The sequence below is a fragment of the Carettochelys insculpta genome, chromosome 4 (genome assembly GCF_033958435.1).
Source record: "Carettochelys insculpta isolate YL-2023 chromosome 4, ASM3395843v1, whole genome shotgun sequence".
Classification (NCBI taxonomy): domain Eukaryota; kingdom Metazoa; phylum Chordata; order Testudines; family Carettochelyidae; genus Carettochelys; species Carettochelys insculpta.
Genome location: NC_134140.1, coordinates 86,491,041 through 86,509,645, shown reverse-complemented (window position 1 = coordinate 86,509,645; position 18,605 = coordinate 86,491,041). Strand labels below are relative to the sequence as shown.

The following is an 18,605-nucleotide window of genomic DNA, read 5'->3' as shown; positions in this document are numbered from 1 at the left end:
TGGGGTGCCCTCCCCAGGGAAGAGGCTGCATCCATGATTGCCACAGAGTCAGAAGAAACACCTCCTGCCAGTCATAACAAATTACAATCCAGCACCACATTTGCTGTCCATATTGAGTCCACTTCAGAGACACACTTGGCTCTACTCTACAGCACTTTCTTGTACTTAACATATTTTTCCAAGCTGGCTAGCAGTATATTTTTCCATGCTGTGTACTCAGGCTTTACTAAATATACTGCAAGCCAGCTTGAGCCTTCTCCCTTCTCCCGTGAGGCAACCTGCAAATCAGTGGAAGCCTCACCAAAGGTTACTAGGGTGGAGAAGATGGTAAAAAGAGGAGATGACTGACTGGAAGAGTCATTAGCTTTTCTAGTTTGTGATATTTTATATTGAAGCTGGTCTTTTCCACCTGTAGATCAGGCTTCTCAGTGACTTGTTCTTTCAAATACAGTCTTCAATGCTTTACATGTACGGGGGGGGGGTGTTTGGCACCCCACTTCTCTTTACATCAGATCACTCCCTTCTAGTCCAGACTGTATCACTTCAGAGGCCCCATCCATTACCGCTCTCTTGTCTAAAGATGTATGTTTTGGATTGCCAGCCCCATCTCACGAAGAGAGAGATCAGTGCAACAGTGGATAGGAAAAGGACGGTGCCAGTTCAGAAAGGCAGAGCCGATTTATCAGCGGAAGTAATGCCTGCAACCGCTGGCCCCCTCTCTATCACTATTCAGCCCTAAGTATCGTGTCCTGTATTTTATACCACAGGGGTGAGTTGAGTAATTCTTACACAGAGAACATCTGGCACATGGACATGTTTTCAAGTTAAAAATGCAAGGTGCACTCCGGTTCCGAGACAGAGGGAGTTTTGTGCTTCTCCGCAGGAATGGCACTGACAGGTGCCAAAGGGAGTCTCATACAGTCTTCCCTGGAATATAGGATTAGTGTGCGCACATTTGCTTTAAAACCAGAAGGAATTCCTCCAGCTCTGTCAGGAGCACAAAGGATGCCCCCACCAGAAAATAAAGGACAAAATAAATCCTCATCAGTGCCCTCCCCTCCGCCCCCAGTTCACCACCATCCTCCTTTCCCCCCAGATATTTTTAACAGCATTGGTACAATGCTTCAAAAACCCAAATGTGTTTAGCAAGAACACACTAAGGGTAATACTTGATATTAGTAAACTACAAATGAAAGCCCCGAATAACCATCATTTTCCCTCCCTTTGGAATACAAGATGGTTTGGTCTTATGATAGAATTGGAAGAGACCTCAGGAGGTTATTGGGTCCAACCTCTGGCTGAAAGAAGAACAAATCCCAAATTATTCACCTGTAAGGCTTTGTCAAGCTGGGACTTAAAGACCTTATGGCGCTGTCTACGCTGCCAGATAAAATTGCATTTATTAAAATCGATTTAACACTGGATTTTATCCATTTGATTTTGAGCATCCTCACTTTCCCACATCTTCCCCACAAAATCGACGTATTGCTGCCACACACACAGAGCTTAAATCGAGTGCTGCAGGAGCATATTGTGGGAACCTATCCCACAGCTACCTGAGCCCTGTACACTCTGGCTATTTTCACTGGTGCAGCATGGGGAAAAAAAAATGCCCCACAAGTAGATGTGGGTATTTTATGACATCCTCCCACATTTCATTCCCCTCTTTCTCCTGCCGTGTTGAACAAATGTCCCTTTTTCCAGATGGGTGTCTCACTTTCCTTTACAAGAGATGCGCTGTTTATAATTGAGCGGAAGGGAGGGAAGGGTAGTAAACTTGTCCGAATTGACAAGTTTTTGAAAATGGGATGCAAAAGCACTGGATCTTTGCAGGCTTGATCTGGATTTAGACCTCCTGGCAAAGAACACCCTTAGAAGAAGAATATGTTTACGTAGACATGGCTGCTACACTGAAACTGCAACGAATCACTGAACCAGTTATGGCTTGGGGCACCTACAGCTAGCCCTGAAATTTGTGACCACCCAGGGAGACCAACAACCTGCCCCTATTAACAGCGTACCTAGGATTGGATCTAGGTTTGGACCTGAATCTGGATTTAGGCCTCCTGGCAAAGACGCCCCTTAGAAGAAGAATACGTTTAAGTAGACATGGGTGCTACACTGAAACTGCAATGAATCATGGAAACAGTTACAGCTCAGGGCAGCTAAAAGACCCCAGCCTACAGTCAGCCCCGAAAATAGTGTCTGCCGAGGGAGACTTCCCACCGGGTGGCTAAAAGACCCCCAGACTACAGCCAGGTTTGGACCCGCCAACAAAGACCCTCAGAATAAGTATATTCCTCGCTTCAAGCCTTACTTCAAGAACAATGGTAATTGTATAGCTACTACATTGCCTTCATTGAAACAGTTACATCTTGGAGCAGTTAAATGAGCCCCAGCTACAGCAATCACCCGAAAATCATGACTGCTGCGGGCTGTCTGGCACAACTTCCTCTGTCCCCTGCTTGTTGCCCCGTCCTCCTCTCCATTGCCCTCTTCCTCCAAGCCACCCAGCTCCTCTGGGCTCACCCCAAACTCCACACCAGGGCCTCCACGAGTGTCGTAATTTAGACCAGGCTCCATGATGGGGTCACTTCCCAGAAGCATGTGCAGCTGTTGATAACAACAGGACCGTGGAGCCACCCCTGACGACTGGTTGCCTTCCCGGACTTTTTGAGAGACCTGCCAGAGTTTTTACCTTCACCCAGCATTGCATTGAATCCCGAGAGTAACCTCCAGCAGTCATATCGTGTGACATCTGCTGATAGATTGCCACGTTTCTCTTGGGCACTCGAAGTCTTATTGGTCTCCCCAAATGGCAATAAGCTACAGAATCTCCTGGTGGGTCCAAGCTGGGGCTCTCTTGCAAGCCTGAGAAGTGCGAGGCAGATCACTAACCTAAGAGCTCATGACTGCAGTAGAGGGCTACTGAAAATTGCTACCTATGTGGTGAGGTGGCTACTGATGTGCTGCGAAGAGATGGGTAAAGAAATTTTCTCATAATGGGCGCCTTTTACATTTGCAGTACCCATTCTACCAAAACTTTGCAGGCCTCCTGTGACCCTCTTCCTGCACACCTGAGAGCAGAGCACAATGAAGTGGCCATACCTGGAGGGTCACCATATAGCTTTGTGGGATGCATATAGGACACTTCTGGAGGCCAACAAATTCGAATTAAGGACATTGTACTTCCATACTAGCCTTAACTTGAGATTTTAAATTCAAATTTGATGTTATATCCATCCCATTAATATCAATATTTCGTAATCAGTATTAAGGCTCAATAAATTGAGATAATAGTATTAACTGTGAGGACACCCATGTTTTAATATCGAGCTAATGCCTTGAAACTCAATTTTATCTCAGTGTAGATGCAGCCTAACTCTGGATTCTTTCAGTAATGTTTTATTCTTAATATTTGTATCATCACTGTTCACAAGCACACTGTCAAAGTGACTGATATCAAATACAGAACTTAGGGGGGAAAAAATCACTGAATAAATCAAGTAGAAGGAACAAGATGAGTAGGAAGTAGAAATGCTTCTATTTCAACACTGGTATCATGGTAATCATCTTTGATAGGATGGTAAACTACAGAAGTAGTACATGACAGTTACAAGGATTTTTGCTAAGGATTTTTCACAAATGTACAAGCGTGTTGCAAAGGCTTTTGAACATTCCATGTTCCATAGAGGCATACTCTGAAGCCTGAAGTACACGAGAATGCACACAAGGGTCAACATTTTTTGTTGCCTTCATTAAAGATGTATAGTTTCATCCATCTTTGTATCTGTTACTTTGTTACCCAGCCAACCACACTTCCCTAAATTAGAGTACCTGGGGACCTGTTTGTGCCACAATAGTAGGGATAATTTCAAGATCTAACTTGTAAAAAGTAAAACAAAGTAATATTTTGTTTTCATAAACATCAAATGATTTGTTTTGTTTTGGTACCAAATACATTATGATTAATCAGTTACTTTTTATCATGTCAGCACCATTGCACTATTGTAGCAAAGTAAAATCTCAGAGCTATAAGGTCAGAAGAGTAGGGGAAATATAACCAGACTCTAAGCTCATCAGCTGAGCATAACTACATACCCATCCAAGGGCAGAACCAGAGAGGACAGCAACAATACCCATCCCTAGGGGACCCTGAGAAGAGGGGCAGGCTCATTTTCATAGGGAATACAGAACTTATGGCACAACAGCTAAGCTCTTTTTGCTCCCAGAGGAGCTCCAAGGGACTGTTTCCCTAAGGCGTTCAATTCTTCCCCAACCCAAGGCACTGCTTACCAGGCACAGTCCAGCCATTAAAGACATAAATACAAATATAAACATAAAATACAACATCATAAATACGGTGTGCGCATATTGTAACACAGAAGTGATGATGGAGTCAAAATTGTTCCAGGGCACTGCGCTTCTATCTTTCAGATGAGACATAAAAACAAAAGGTGCTGACAACTTGAGGTTATAAAGGAGATCACAGCACTATTACCTTCACAGCATGATGTTACAATTTGTTTAACTGTCTTTATTAATGTAAATGCATCCAGATGCTTTGGCAATGGCAGCATATTTTTAGAATTCAAATAATAAACATTCACAAGAGTTATAGGTGTTAGCTTTAGTGTTCCAGCCAAATTGTAACTTGAGGGCTGGCTTTCTGCAGCCTTACTCGCATGTTGTCAAAAACAAAAAACAAAACAAACCTGTTCAAAAATACAACGCTAATCAACTTGAGTAGGGGTGCCAGATTTGGGATTTAAGTAATTACATTCTGCTTACTTAAGCTCTATGGCTGCGCCTACACTTACTAAAAACTTCAAAATGGCCATGCTAGTGGCCAAATCAAAGAATACTAATGAGGTGCTGAAACGCATATTCAGCGCCTCATTAGCATGCCGCCAGCTACGGCACTTCGAAAGTGCTGCGGTTCATTCCCACGCGACTCGTCTACAGTGGGTCCTTTTCGAAAGGACCCCACCAACATTGAGATCTCCTTATTCCTATGAGCTCATAGGAATAAGGGGATTTTGATGTTGGTGGGATCCTTTCAAAAAGGATCCCGGTGTAGATGAGATGCATGGAAGTAAACCGCAGCACTTTTGAAGTGCCGCGGCCAGCATTTCAGCGCCTCATTAGTATTCTTTGATTTGGCCACTAGCATGGCCATTTTGAAGTTTTTAGTAAGTGTAGACATAGACTATGTTTTTTCTACATATTGTGCATCACTTCCTGACAGACTTCCATTCATCATTATTGTGTTCTATTAAAATTTGCTCTGTTTCACCTGAAGCAGCAGCAATTACTTCAATATTCATGGCAAAGTATAAAGCTTTTACAATCAGATCGCAAAGGAGCTGTGCAATCCATTTAGATGAAGGATGATTATTAGTACAGGTTGAACCTTTTTAATCTGGAACTTTCTTGTTCACCAACATCCATAATCTGGCATGAGTTTAGTTAGCTGGACAACCACTTGCTATGGGTGCAGTCAAGTTTCCCGTGGTACCATAAAGTTTGTTTACAGCCACTAGTCCTGGCTCTCAGTGTTCTGTACTGTTGTTTAGCTGTAATTTACTCCTAAATCTCTTCTAAGAGCCCAGTAAGCAGTGGAAGTGTAAATAATGTGCTGGAGGCTCTATTGACCTCCTGTGGTCTGGCAAATTCTCTTGTTCGGCACCGCTCTAGTCCTGAGGATGCCAGACTAGAGTGGTTCAACCTGTATCATTACTGCTATTCGGAAAAGTACATAAATAAGTTGAAAACAGAGAACAGAACAATAACGTAATGGTCAACACAAGATACTCCTCCACAAATAATGTGACAAACCTTGGGAAATTAAACCATGCACTCTCCAGCTTCTACATTGTGATAATTACTCGTGATTTGTAGGGAAATTGCCTGCAAAAGGATCTTTACTCTTGTCCATACAAAATTCCTTGCTTATTTCTGATTTAACAAAAAACAGCTATAAAACGTGGCTGTTCAGTTTAAAAATATTTAATACTGTATTGTCCCTACTGGTTTCACGTAAATATCTAAACTGACACAAGAAGGGTAGAACTCTTGTCATGGGCACTCTAATATATTGGGTCCAATATCTCTCTAACAAAACACTGCAAAGAAAATGCTGCAAACAAAAGGAGAATGGTATACCTCCATGTTACCTTGCAAACACTGGATCTCAGAGTGCTTTACATTTCAACCCTTTTTTGCTCATCATACATAGGAATGCAAATATGAATATCAATTATTCATGGTTTATGGTACACTGCCCATTTATAACACCATCCTTGGGAACGCAACTTGATCAGAGTTGAAAATAACAGTTATAATGAGGACAACAATACTGGAGTTTAATGCAGCTGGAAGTCAAGGTTATATAGCTTCCCATTACAGTGATAATCAGTGATACTTAAGAGGGTTAATATCCTTTAAATCTAACAAAAGGTACCTATAAAAATCAAGTCTGCTAACTGAGGATGCAGTCGATGAGTTTTCATAACACCAGTCTTCAAATCTCAGACCATTTTGCTCAATAAGCTTTATATGAGTTTGATAGCAGAAGTGTTCTCTTCAGAAATGTGACTGACAAACTTATGTTTAAACACCATTTATTTAGCTACATAAATTATTTGGAGGAAATGTATAATTTATTATACAGCTTTCACTCTTCTTCTATTTGTGTATTTCAACATGCCTGTAACAAGTCCGTCAAAATTACTCACATTTACAATAATAGACATGCATAAACAGAGGAAACAATCCAAAACATTACATAAGGTCAGAAATTAACATCGGGGGAAAATTTAAACCATGACCAAAGGCCAAACTATCTAGATGGGGGGAAAAAAAAAGTTAATTAGTAATAATTTACACGTATTCTGGTAGCACTCAGAAGGAGATAGGCACTGTTTACACATACAGGCCATGCCATAAAGAGCTTATGGTAGTGTTATAAATACGATTACTACAATACAGTGTTGTAATTATAGTATTATTACTTTGTTGGAGAATAGCTTTAGTAATACTAGTGAGCATCAGAGACCTGATCCTGATCCATAGACCAGAGCCCAGTGAAATCAACATGAAGACCACCAGAGCTGGCTTACTCCTGCTCCCACTGAAGCTAATGGAGTTTTACCTTGATGCCGAATGTTTGTATTCGTATTGGACGGAATTTTGAAAGTATCACAGTTCTCTCTTGGCACAAACAAGACTTTTATACATCAAGAAATCCCACAGAACTGTGGCTCTAATTTTGGACGCTCATAATTCAAGAAGCTGCAGCTTTTCCAGGTTTTAATCCAGTCACGCATTTTGTTTAGACATTAGTTAAGTGAATTAGTGTTCTTTTTCTTCAAGACAGCAAAGAGCGCAGAGTGCTACAAATAGTAGTATAATGAATAATACAGTTAAGTGGTACACTATTGAACGCTATTATCTTCAGCAATGATTGGAAGCACATACGTCTACTCTATGGCTTTTATTTCTTCTTGAACAGCAGACTTTCATCACTTGCTACATGATGAGATATAAGATGAAAAATGTTAGAGCTGACCACTAACTGGCTGGCATATTTTACTACCAATCCTTTATTTGCCCATAAAGATATGTCACTGACATTTACCTTGTTTCAAAAAACTGTATAATTGAAAAATTAAACACATATCAGCTTTCACAAAAAATGCACCTTCCCCCAGTCTCTGTTTCAAAAGCATCTTAACTATCTCAGTCAGGGTACGAGGATTCAAGATGTCATGTAGAAAGTGAAAAATATGCTCAGGTTTCATCTTCTTAAAATAGGATTTTGGTTTCGTAACTCCACCCCTCTGGAAAAACTGCCATCTACCAGGGAGAGCAGAAGAGGGGCAGTGAGGAGAGACAACCATCCTTTATAAGGATACTAAGTCAGATCAGTTCTCTCTGTGAACAGGTGCCTTTCCCAACCTACACTAAAACACAGTTCGCACACCTTGAGTCCTTACTTGCAACCTTTTCCAGAGGTTTGATTGTCATAATACAAAAACTCAGAGTAAGACAGCCTAAACCTTTGTGACAGGCTTGGCTGCCCTTCAGGACTGCTCAGCCCACACCAACAGACCTCAGAGTTCTGTAAAACCCACGTATCCTTTTGCCAGCAGGCTCAACCCCGTTAATTGATACTAGACATTTCAGGGAAACATGCCAGTGGCTTACAGCGTCACTCACTGTAATGACTGATAAATATCACGTGGAATTGGATCACCATCTATTTCAATGAACTGTGAATAACCAAGGCCATGACTGATGATCAACTACTGAGTAAGACTTGAACAAACAAGAGTCACCAGGATTTCTTGTTAGTGGTGCCCAGTGGCTCCAGTAATTTGTCACCCCCTTTCCAATCTCTCACACACCTCTAACACACAAAATACCCTTTGATTTTAGTCGCCCAAATGTAAGGCTGCATTTACTTGGCCAAAGCGTCAACAGGCTTCAGGCCCATTGAGATTCCATGCCACACATACTAATAGATAGTAACAGAGAGGAAGCTGTGCTAGTCTATACACTATCAAAACAAAAAGCAGTCAAGTAGCACTTTAAAGACTAACAAAATGGTTTTATTAGGTGAGCTTTCGTGGGACAGACCCACTTCTTCAGACCGTAGCCAGACCAGAACAGACTCAATATTGAGTCTGTTCAGACCATAGCCAGACCAGAACAGACTCAATATTGAGTCTGTTCTGGTCTGGCTACGGTCTGAAGAAGTGGGTCTGTCCCACGAAAGCTCACCTAATAAACCATTTTGCTAGTCTTTAAAGTGCTACTTGACTGCTTTTTGTTTTGATACTAATAGATAGCTCTTCTACTGGAGTAAGCATTTTGTCATTGCAAATGTGTGTTTGGCTCAGCATGTCTGATAAAAGCATATGTTTTTTGATACCGTCAGATGCGTAGGCTCACACACTTTTATAAAAGGAAGTAGTGGGCACTATGTTTGCTGTGACACGTTTTAATTTATTATCAGTTTGGAAAAAAAGTTTGTCACCACTTCTAACCACAACCCCTTTTGACAACCAAAACAATAAAATTAATGAAACTTCTGGTTTAAGCTTTATTTTTTACACATGGCAAGTTACTTAAAAAAGGAACAGAGTTTCAAACAGAGCACCAAAATACTCACAAAAAGCAGCAGAAGCAGTGGAGTTATAACAATACCCTGGAAGAAAGAAAAGATAATGCTTTATTAACAGGAAAGCAGAGAGTCTTCTGTTTGTCATCTCAAACCCTAATGCATGGAAATACATAGAATGTGTCAAATTAAAGAAAGGCTAAGTGATAAAGAAAGGAAAAGTTTAGCTTCATTCCCTACTGTATAGCTTCATCTGTACAGGAATAATTTCTACTCACTGTAGTTGGAAATTTAAATTATATTCCGTAGACCTAGCACTTTCCTTTTTAAACTGAAGTCTTCCTTTTTCAAACTTACACATCGTAGAAGTTCAGACCAGTATCTTATGAAGCTTTCCCCACCAATGTGTTTTACTCTCACTTGGTTAAGCTGCCCCTCCTGTGGGGGAGACAGGTGGTTTCGTCCCACGCTGCCTAATTCATGGTCCTCTCCTGAGCAAAAGCTCCATCAGCTGTGATGAATTAAGCATCCTGGTTTTGTAATGTAAACTAATATCCTTGAGGAAATGAGCTGAGATCTCAAAACTCATTTCACTTGATTAGACTCTATGTCTCAGTGGAGGAAGGCAAGTCTTTCATCTAATTTAGTCACACAGGACCACCTCAGCTCACCACATCCCCCAGGCACAGAGAGGCAAAAGATCTGCTTTCTTCACTGACAGGGAACAGGTTTAAGGCTCATGATTGGACAAAATACAAGATTTTAAGTGTCATGAAAGCAAATGTTAAAATGAGTTGTTTGTATTGGGAGTTAACATGACACACTTCACTTTCATAGCTTCAAGTGGTACCTTCTCCCTCACCCGATTGTCAGACATCAACATTTTCTCATGATTTAATAAAAGCAGTTTGCCATTTAACGCATATGCATTCACAAGTCCCGCTTAGAGCTTCTTTGGTAAATAAAGATTATTTTTCTTCCCAGTATTTATTTATTTCCCATTCACAAACTATGTTTTCCAAGGACAAGATGCCAACCTGCTTATATAAATCTACAATGGTAGCTGAAATCAAGAATAGGTGAAAAAACTAAGTTAAAAAAAGCAAGTTAAAAGCAATGCTCCTCTTTGGAATGTTTTATGATAATGCAGCTTTACTCTGGCTCTTCAAAGCTGTTGAAATCCCATATAAAACACTTTGTTTATATGATGTATTTAGATTGCAGCAGTGCCCACAGGCCCCAAGCAGGAGAAACTACTGAACCAAACGTTTAAGAACAAACAGGAAGACACAGTGCTTGCTCTGAAGTGTCTTCTTTAAAACAAGATGCAACAAGTGAGAAACAGGAGGGGACAAAGGACACAGAAAAGAATAAAAAGAACAAAACTAACAGGCTAGATGCACAACTTGAAGAGAAATAACAAGCTAGCCATGCATCACTTTCAAGTAAATGAAACATCTTCTCTAACAGCCTCTCAATCTCGCCATCACTTGTTAGCTGACTTCTTGTGAACGCCCCAGCAGAGCCAGAGCATGGAAGGACAGCAAGCAGTGGATTTAAGCATTACTTCAGGGATAGCATTTCCTGTGTGAGGAGTAGCATGGAAAAAATTGCAGTAATGTTAGTGGGAGAAGTAGATAAATGGGTAATCAAGGATGACAAAATTTGTGGAGCAGGAAGCAGCATGTGGTGAGTGTAGGATGTCAGAAGAGCTGAGCAGATATTATGTAAAGCCACAAAAGCTAAAAGGATTGGCTATCAAGAAAAACCTTACAGAGGGAATGGCAGTCAATCCATTGTAGTATGCCACATAACTCTGCCTGGCTGCTCTATTGGCAAATGCCCAGCTGGAAGTACAGCACACAGGGCTACCCGATGTCCTGCAAATCCTGTCAGAGGGCCCCCATCCTGGAATGTCCAGACCAGCTTTCTGTTGACAGTGCTGTTCTTCCTCATGGGGCGTGGGGTACAACTGTTGACTAAGTCCTGGGTTCTGTTGACTTACTGTCAACAGGACTTAGTCAACAGTTGACTTACTGTCAACAGAACATCGGGGGAATCCAGACGCTCCATAGGTTTTGTTGACTAAACCCTCTAAGCACAGATATAGCCTCACTTAGGAAGAATGTAAAAAGAGATGTTAAAATTATTGTTCTTCTGGTGAGTCTGGGTACAGACAGTCCCTTCCTTGCACTTAGTCATCTGTTCTCTTCAGGACAGGGTCTGTGTCTTCCTATGGGTTTGTACAAAGCCTAAAATACGGTCCTGATTGTAATTAGGTCCATCAGTGCTACCACAATATGACTGCTGCAAATTCTGAACAGGCCCCATATCAAGAAAAATCTCCTCTCTTATAATAATGTAAAGGTAGAACTGGAATCTCTCTCTACACGTCACAGATTCCTGACTGATTGCTTTGTTGAAAAACAAGCTCCCGAAAGGCATATCTAGCAATTTGCAGGATAAGTTTTGTGACTGGCACTGATAACCTCAATAAACTCAGAAATAGGTTACATAGGGTCTCTACACAATCAATATTTATAAAGTTAAATTCTGTCCTCAGTACTACATAGTCAATACCCAAGGAAATACAGTGGAGCCACTCAAATATCTTAGGGAATGGCTGGTCCATATTTAAGTAAATAGTTATTTGACATTAACATTTTGTTTGGATAAATAGTATCAGTTCCTGCACACACTAAGTTTTAAATTAAAATTCTGGACACTTTGGTTCAAGCCTTATTTCTTTTCATTAAGCTGCTCTCTTCAAACTCAACAGTATTATATTTATCTGAGGGGTAGCCGTGTTAGTCTGCATCTGAAAAAGTAAGAAGTCTTGTAGCACCTTATAGACTTTTTGGAGCATAAGCTTTTGTGGGCAAACACCCGCTTCATCGGGTACATGTAGTGGAGATTCCAGAGGTCTAATTATACAGGCTCTTGAAAAGGAAAGAGTCCCAATCAAGAGGAAGGCCAGAGTTGACAAGGTCAATTCAGTCAGGAAGGCCAACTTCCAGCAGCTAACGTGGAGGTGTGAACACCAGAAGAGGAGAAACTGCATTTGTAGTCGGCCAGCCACTCCCAGCCTCTGTTTAATCCTTTATCGTATTATATTTCTGAATCCATACCTATCACAGAATTGGAAACTAAAATGTATCAATCTAAAAGTTATTAAATAAAGAGTACAAAGGTTTAGATTTCGGAGATAAAACCAAAACATTGATTCATTCCAGAACAAGCAATTCAGTGAACCATAGCAAAATAATAGCTATGCAGTGCTGTTCACTTTACATAGGTTACTCTACTGAAATGCTAATAGGCTCAGAGTTACAAGTACTCACAGAACAGGATGTGAACTATAATCTTACATTACTGCAGCAACTGAATGCCACAAAGCGAAACATTTCATTTCTAGTCCACTGAGCACAAACACCAAAGGGAAGAAAAATCTAAATTTGACTACTCTTTTCCCCTCCTCACTTTCTGAGCAAATGCTGTCAAGCACATAGTGTATGGAGATAAACAGATTGTAGATTAGCACTTCCAGCAAAAGCTGAGCATCTGCCCTTGCAGATGCAAGGTCATCACACAGTTTTAGCATCCTCAAAGCAAGGGTGGAATTTTAAGCTCTCTCTCTGTGCAGCCCATAATGGAATCTAAGTTGTAAAGTGACTGCCGCTTGCTATCTGCAGAGAAACTTTCAAAAAATCCATTTACACCTCTGATGTGAAAGACTGAATATATTTCAATGATTTTAGTAGGAAGGATGAGGAAGAGAATCACAGCCTGATCTGAAGCACTGATACAAAGTACGATTCTGCATAGCATCAGTCACTTTGTAAAAAAGCCGTGCATTTACAGGTTTCCAGCAAGGATCACAAAACATGTCAGAGTTGAGAGAGCTAGTTATATTTATTTTAATTAAAAAAACACGAAACAGAAATCAGGTACTGAGAGATACATTTTACTATAGTGCCATTGCAAAGAAAATGTTCAGACGGAGATGCTGCTGTTTTTTCGGTACATGATGGCTAGAAGGCATGAGTCTTCTCTAGCAGAACATGTACTCTCAATACATGGAATCATCTGCAAAATGGATAGCAAGAGGAAGTAGCATAAAGGATTTTACAGCCCTGGTTGGTAACCATTTGGAAACAACTGATGTCAATGGATACATAAGGCAGGCCAGGCTGCAGTGAGATACATAGTGGAAGAGGTGTACGATGTTACTGTAGTGCAGACTTTCTTCAGATCTCTGTCCATAAAATTGCCATTTTTTTTGGCGAATATTACAGGCTGGGATGGAGGGACAAGCAATCGACAAATGTATCTGTCCATGTAGTTTTTAATTTGCCTTCAGAAACAAACACTGAGGAGAACAAGAAAAGTTATGGGTAATCAAAGCTCTGGTCCAGTGAAGCACTTATGTACAGGTGTAGCCCAACTGACCTCCAGGGTTCCACTCATCCTTAAAGCTAAGCACCTGCATAAGTGCTTTGATGGGGTGAGGAATAAGAGAATTAAAATGTAAATGTTTTATGTCTGACCACAGTGTCATCACATTCAATGTACAATTTTGTTGGGAGGCCAGTATTTTTATTAGGAATGAAACAGGTTAACAGAAACAGCTCCATGAGGGAGCCAACTTTGTTGGCAATCTCAGCAGATACCAATGGGTGAAAGACCTGAGAAACTGAATTACTGCACCTTCACCCATCTAGAATGCACTTCCAGGTCTGGATAAGGTGTTGCTCAAGTTACCATGAGAAAGCCAGCAATGAATTCTTCAATCCACAGCCCCCCTAGAGGTACTCTGGTACTGGTACTCTTTAAGGCATTTTATTCCACACTGCCAGCAAAAGGAAACAAAGCAAAGTAGCCCTTGTATTTGTTTGATTTTCTACAGTTTTAAAAAAGGATGACATCCTAGGTTCTAGCCACTGCTGGCACAGGACTACTAGCCTACAAAAAATAGCCCAGCAGCCTTATTCTCAACAGTAAGAGAGCCCCCTCACGCACGGAACACTGAACGCCTTCTTCGCACACCGATCTCACCCTCCACCGACAGCCACAGCAAATACACACACCTCACTGGAGGTTGGAAGCCGCGGGCTGGAACTTAATTACCAACGGAGCTCTTCTTGGACCACGGTCTACTGCCTGCCCGACTTACAAAGGAGGCAGCTCCAACCCGAGCTCTCTCACTGATCCCACTGCCACGCTATGGGATGGGGAAAAAAAGATGACGTGATCACCTCTTAAATTCCAGAGTGGAACCAAGAGGCAGCTCGTGCAGAACATGAAGCACCAGCAACACGTGTTGCCACTGTAAAACGTCACATGCTTGGGATGCTGCCGTGTGCTGTACCCATTTGAATTTCTGAACTGGCTTTCAGCATAACCCAGGTCAGCCTGCCTGGTAGTAAGCCAGTCTGGAAGTGACAAAGGCATGGTCTGCCTCCCAGATAAATTAGCTAGTTTTAGCTACATGCAAACAGTGAAAACTGTTCCTAGGCACTGCAGTTGTATGAACATCCTACATCCAACACAGACTGTTACCTACCAGCTCTGTGTTTTTGGGGACCCAGAGCATGATCGCATGTCAGCCCTGTGCTCTTGGGGAGCCAGGGAGTGATACTCATGGAAAACAAATCCCCTTTCCTGAGGCCTTTGCTTGAATCAAAGACAAAGCACTAACTGGCAATGGTGGACACACCTAAATCCCACCAATAAGAGTGACTGGATTAAGGAAAACATCCCTAGCTTCATCTGCATTGAAGACAGAACAGAAAGACATCTCCATTAGCATAATGAATGGAGAACAGCTCTTCCAAAGCGGGAAACGCACTGAACTATGGGATACCAAAAGCACAGAAGCACTGCCTGATGGGAAATCTCTGCTCCAGATGCTAATGAACCCAGGCCTGCTCACACCCAAATTAGTCATTATCAGACCTATTCTAGTAATGGATCCTACTGGTATCCAAAATACGGAAACGGCCTACTTGCATTGTGAGCTCATTCAGGGAACATCACCCATAGCCTGGCATGATCGGCCTCTATTGTCTCACCTCGGTTTACCCATAATCAAATCCAGTGGTGTTCTTGAACTACTGCCCTGTTCTTATGCTCCCACTGAAAGTAGGGGCAAAAGTTTTGATTACTCTATTCATGCTAACAAAATGTTTTGGCTTGCAAATTCCAAACTAGTTATGTTTTGTTGTCCTTGCTGTGTTCCTAAGAGGGCCTGGGGCACAGAAGGGAGAAGATGACCAAAGGGGAGGTTTCTTGAGTGTATTAATTAGTAAAGTATATATGACTTACAAAAAGCTATATGAGATGACACTTATTTAGGTTGCAGTCAAGCTCTTGAAAATTAAGTAATGCCAGACAACAATTGCTTATGCGACTTCCATTCTGCCCTATCGTGTGTTCACCCTGCGCACTGAAAAAGGCAAGGGTCTCATGGAAAAAAATTGATTGTGACTGTATAATAAATGATTGTATCACAATGCAGAGGCACAAGGGGATTTGTACAGGTACCAGCAAACATGGCATCTTCTAATTATTGAGCATTAAACCACCATTGAAAATGAGGTTCAAAACTGTTAGGTGTATTAAACTGTTTCTACGAATGATTCACTAGCTGTGGAATGATAGTGTCCAAAGTATGTTTCCAGCTACCTTTCACGTGGGGACCAAACACTGCTCTTTAGCACTATTTAAAATTTGTGTAGCATAAACACAAATATGTTGTCCATTGTTCTGGACCATAATTAAAATATAAAAACGGGGACAGGATTTTTCTCTACTGAACAAGGCCACCCACTTATATATCATTTAAATATCTTCCACTTTCAATTGGCATGCTCATTTTTGTGCTGTACTATTTCACAGATTAAAATCAGAATAGCTCTTCCTGATGCTTCCATTGCATCAGTCATTGCTCGTCTTTTTAACTTCAAAGAGATCACTTTTTTCGTACCTGTACATCTCTGCATTTGATACATAATCACCTTTATCTTCCTTCTTTGTTTTTCAAGTTTATTATTTTCCCGAGTTACATACTAAAAGCTTTTAACACTCTCGTTCCACACACTATTTTTTCATCAGCCATTTAAAAGTTGTGTTTGTTGATTTTAAAAGCAATCAGTTTTGTTTTGGAAGTTAAGGGTAAAACATTTAACTTATTTGCATATCATATTGTTTTATTCCAAAAGATTATTATGAACAAAGGAAAAAATAAAAACTTTCTGAACTGGTAACTTTTAAGGTACTACATTGATCCACATCCTCCTCACTGAATATGTCAGAACATGATTGCACCTGAGAATTGAATTTTATGCTCTTTGCAAAAATTGATATGCATGTAATTTTCCACAAAAACTACAGTGATAAACACATACTAAACATTATCAGGACACCAAATTAAAATCAAATCTATAGATAATGTAACTATATATTTTCTTAAAACAAGTAATATCAAGCATGACAAAGATAATGACAGCTTTCCAAAGAGACCAATGCTTGGATTTTAATGACTGAATTGAAAAATTAGAGGTGCAATCTTGAGACAGCCATCACTTTATTAGAGGGGACATAATCTGCCAGGTTTAATTTCAGGCAGTGGGATTACGCCCTGGGCATGCATGCAATCCCAATCAGATGTTGCACAATTTCTATCCTTCGGGATAGCACAGTGCATTCTCCTATGGGGAGGGGAGAGGGTCATTAACATTACTATTCACACTAGATGCTAAAAGAACTACTAGCACTAGATGGCAGACACTGATAGTGCTTCTATAATTTAACAACAATAACAAGTTTTAGACACGGAGTTATTTCTCCCACTAGTTGCATGAAGTCCAATTCAGTCCACAGGGTTGCGTGAGAGAAGTCAAGATTTGGTCCAGAACAGCTACCTGCATCTACCAGATGCACTTAGAAGCACAATGTGAGAAAGGAAAAAAGACATGTAAGGTTTACACTGGTACTTTGATCAATGGTTTGGTTTCTAGCAGTAAAGCCACAAAACAGTTTTCCTAAAACGAGTTTAATGAGAAAGGTTTTAGTATATTAGACAAGCTGAGAATATAAACAAGCTAACTCAAATTAGAATATAATGTACCCAGTTTCCCAGCAGAGGGCATTCTTTACACTCTAGAAATCCATATTTGTACAGTACCAGAGAGGTAGTTGTGTTAGTCTGTAAGGTGCCACAGGACTTCCTGCATTTGTGGATACAGACTAACAGATGTACTGGAGCATTTATTGATGCATGCATCTGATGAAGTGGGTCCCCACGAAAAGCTTATGTGCCAAAAAATCTGTTGATCTATAAGGTGCCATAAGACTTCTCGTCATATTTGTACGGTAATAGTTTAAAACGTGCACCAGTAAGAAATTTTAAAATAAAGATGGAGTATCAACTTCTATATATTTCTGAAGCTTATATTTTAGTACTGTTCTCCACTAAAATCAGAATGGCGCAAACAAAACAAAATGGCCCAAATCTGCATCAAAAGGGCAGTTTCTAGGCACAGGAAATAGCTACCACCAATTAATATTCAAGATTGAAATTCAGACTTGAATTGTTATAATAATACAGGTCTAAAGTTCAAGCTCTAAGATCACCAGATTGAAGCATAAATTGAGTCTGAGAGTTCTAGTTTAAAAAAAGAAAAGGGATAAAATGTTATGTTTTAGGCAGCATGACTATCGAGTGAATGATTAAAAGCACAATGCAATGCTGGGACAGAGCAATTTTAACAAAGTTTTGCTAGTACAAAGCTGGTTAAAGAGTATCCTGTTTAGGGGACCTTCCATCAGACTACAGTCATCCTAACTGTTTCTACAGCCAGTTTCTGGAGTGTTGTCAAAGGAAAGAGGTCCTGCTTAATTTCACTTCTGTACACAGAAGCTGTGTCTACACTACAGAGTTCTGTTAACAGAAGTCACTGTCAACAGATATTTCCCGACAGAACCTCCGTCTACAGAACACATCCACACCTAATACAGGCTCTCTGTCAACAGAACAGCCAAGCGGAAGTTCTGCAACAGGGCAGCCTAGTGAAACTGGAAGACCTCTCTGTTGACAGAGGGCCCCCAGAGCGTCCAAGCTATTTTTTGGTCGACACAATCTGTCGACTCAGGCGTTATGCCTCATATGGTCAAGACAAAACTCTGCAGGAAAACTGCTGTGTTCTGCTGACAGATTCTCGACAGAACGCATTTGTAGTGTAGACGCTCCCTAGTTTTGTTGACAGAAGGCCTCCTAGGTTGACAGAACTTTGTTGTGTAGACCCAGCTAGATACTCAGTAAGGATGAGAAAGAAAGAACGCTCTGAGTTATCCTAGCCAGTGGGACCCAAGTTCTTCCATGCACGTGGATCCTGGGACCCACACAGAGTCACAATGATTTCAGCAGGGGCACTTCATAGGCACTGAGCTCCACTCATGCAAACTAAGCAGCTTGCAGGGC

General features: G+C 40.9%; 1 protein-coding gene across 5 annotated transcripts in view; it reads right to left on the bottom strand.

Annotated features, from left to right (window-relative positions):
- SLC10A7 (solute carrier family 10 member 7) overlaps positions 1-18,605 on the bottom strand; it is a 194,192-nt gene that overhangs the window by 57,730 nt on the left and 117,857 nt on the right. For 2 of the 5 annotated variants that reach the window (XM_074993227.1, XM_074993230.1), the window contains exon 6: positions 9,176-9,211. The exons of 1 other annotated variant lie outside the window; for it this stretch is intronic. In XM_074993227.1, the coding sequence (XP_074849328.1) occupies positions 9,176-9,211 (36 nt within the window). Of the gene's footprint in view, positions 1-6,959; positions 7,858-9,175; positions 9,212-18,605 lie in introns of those variants that run through there. 2 more of the 5 variants (XM_074993232.1, XM_074993233.1) reach the window with 2 other exon arrangements.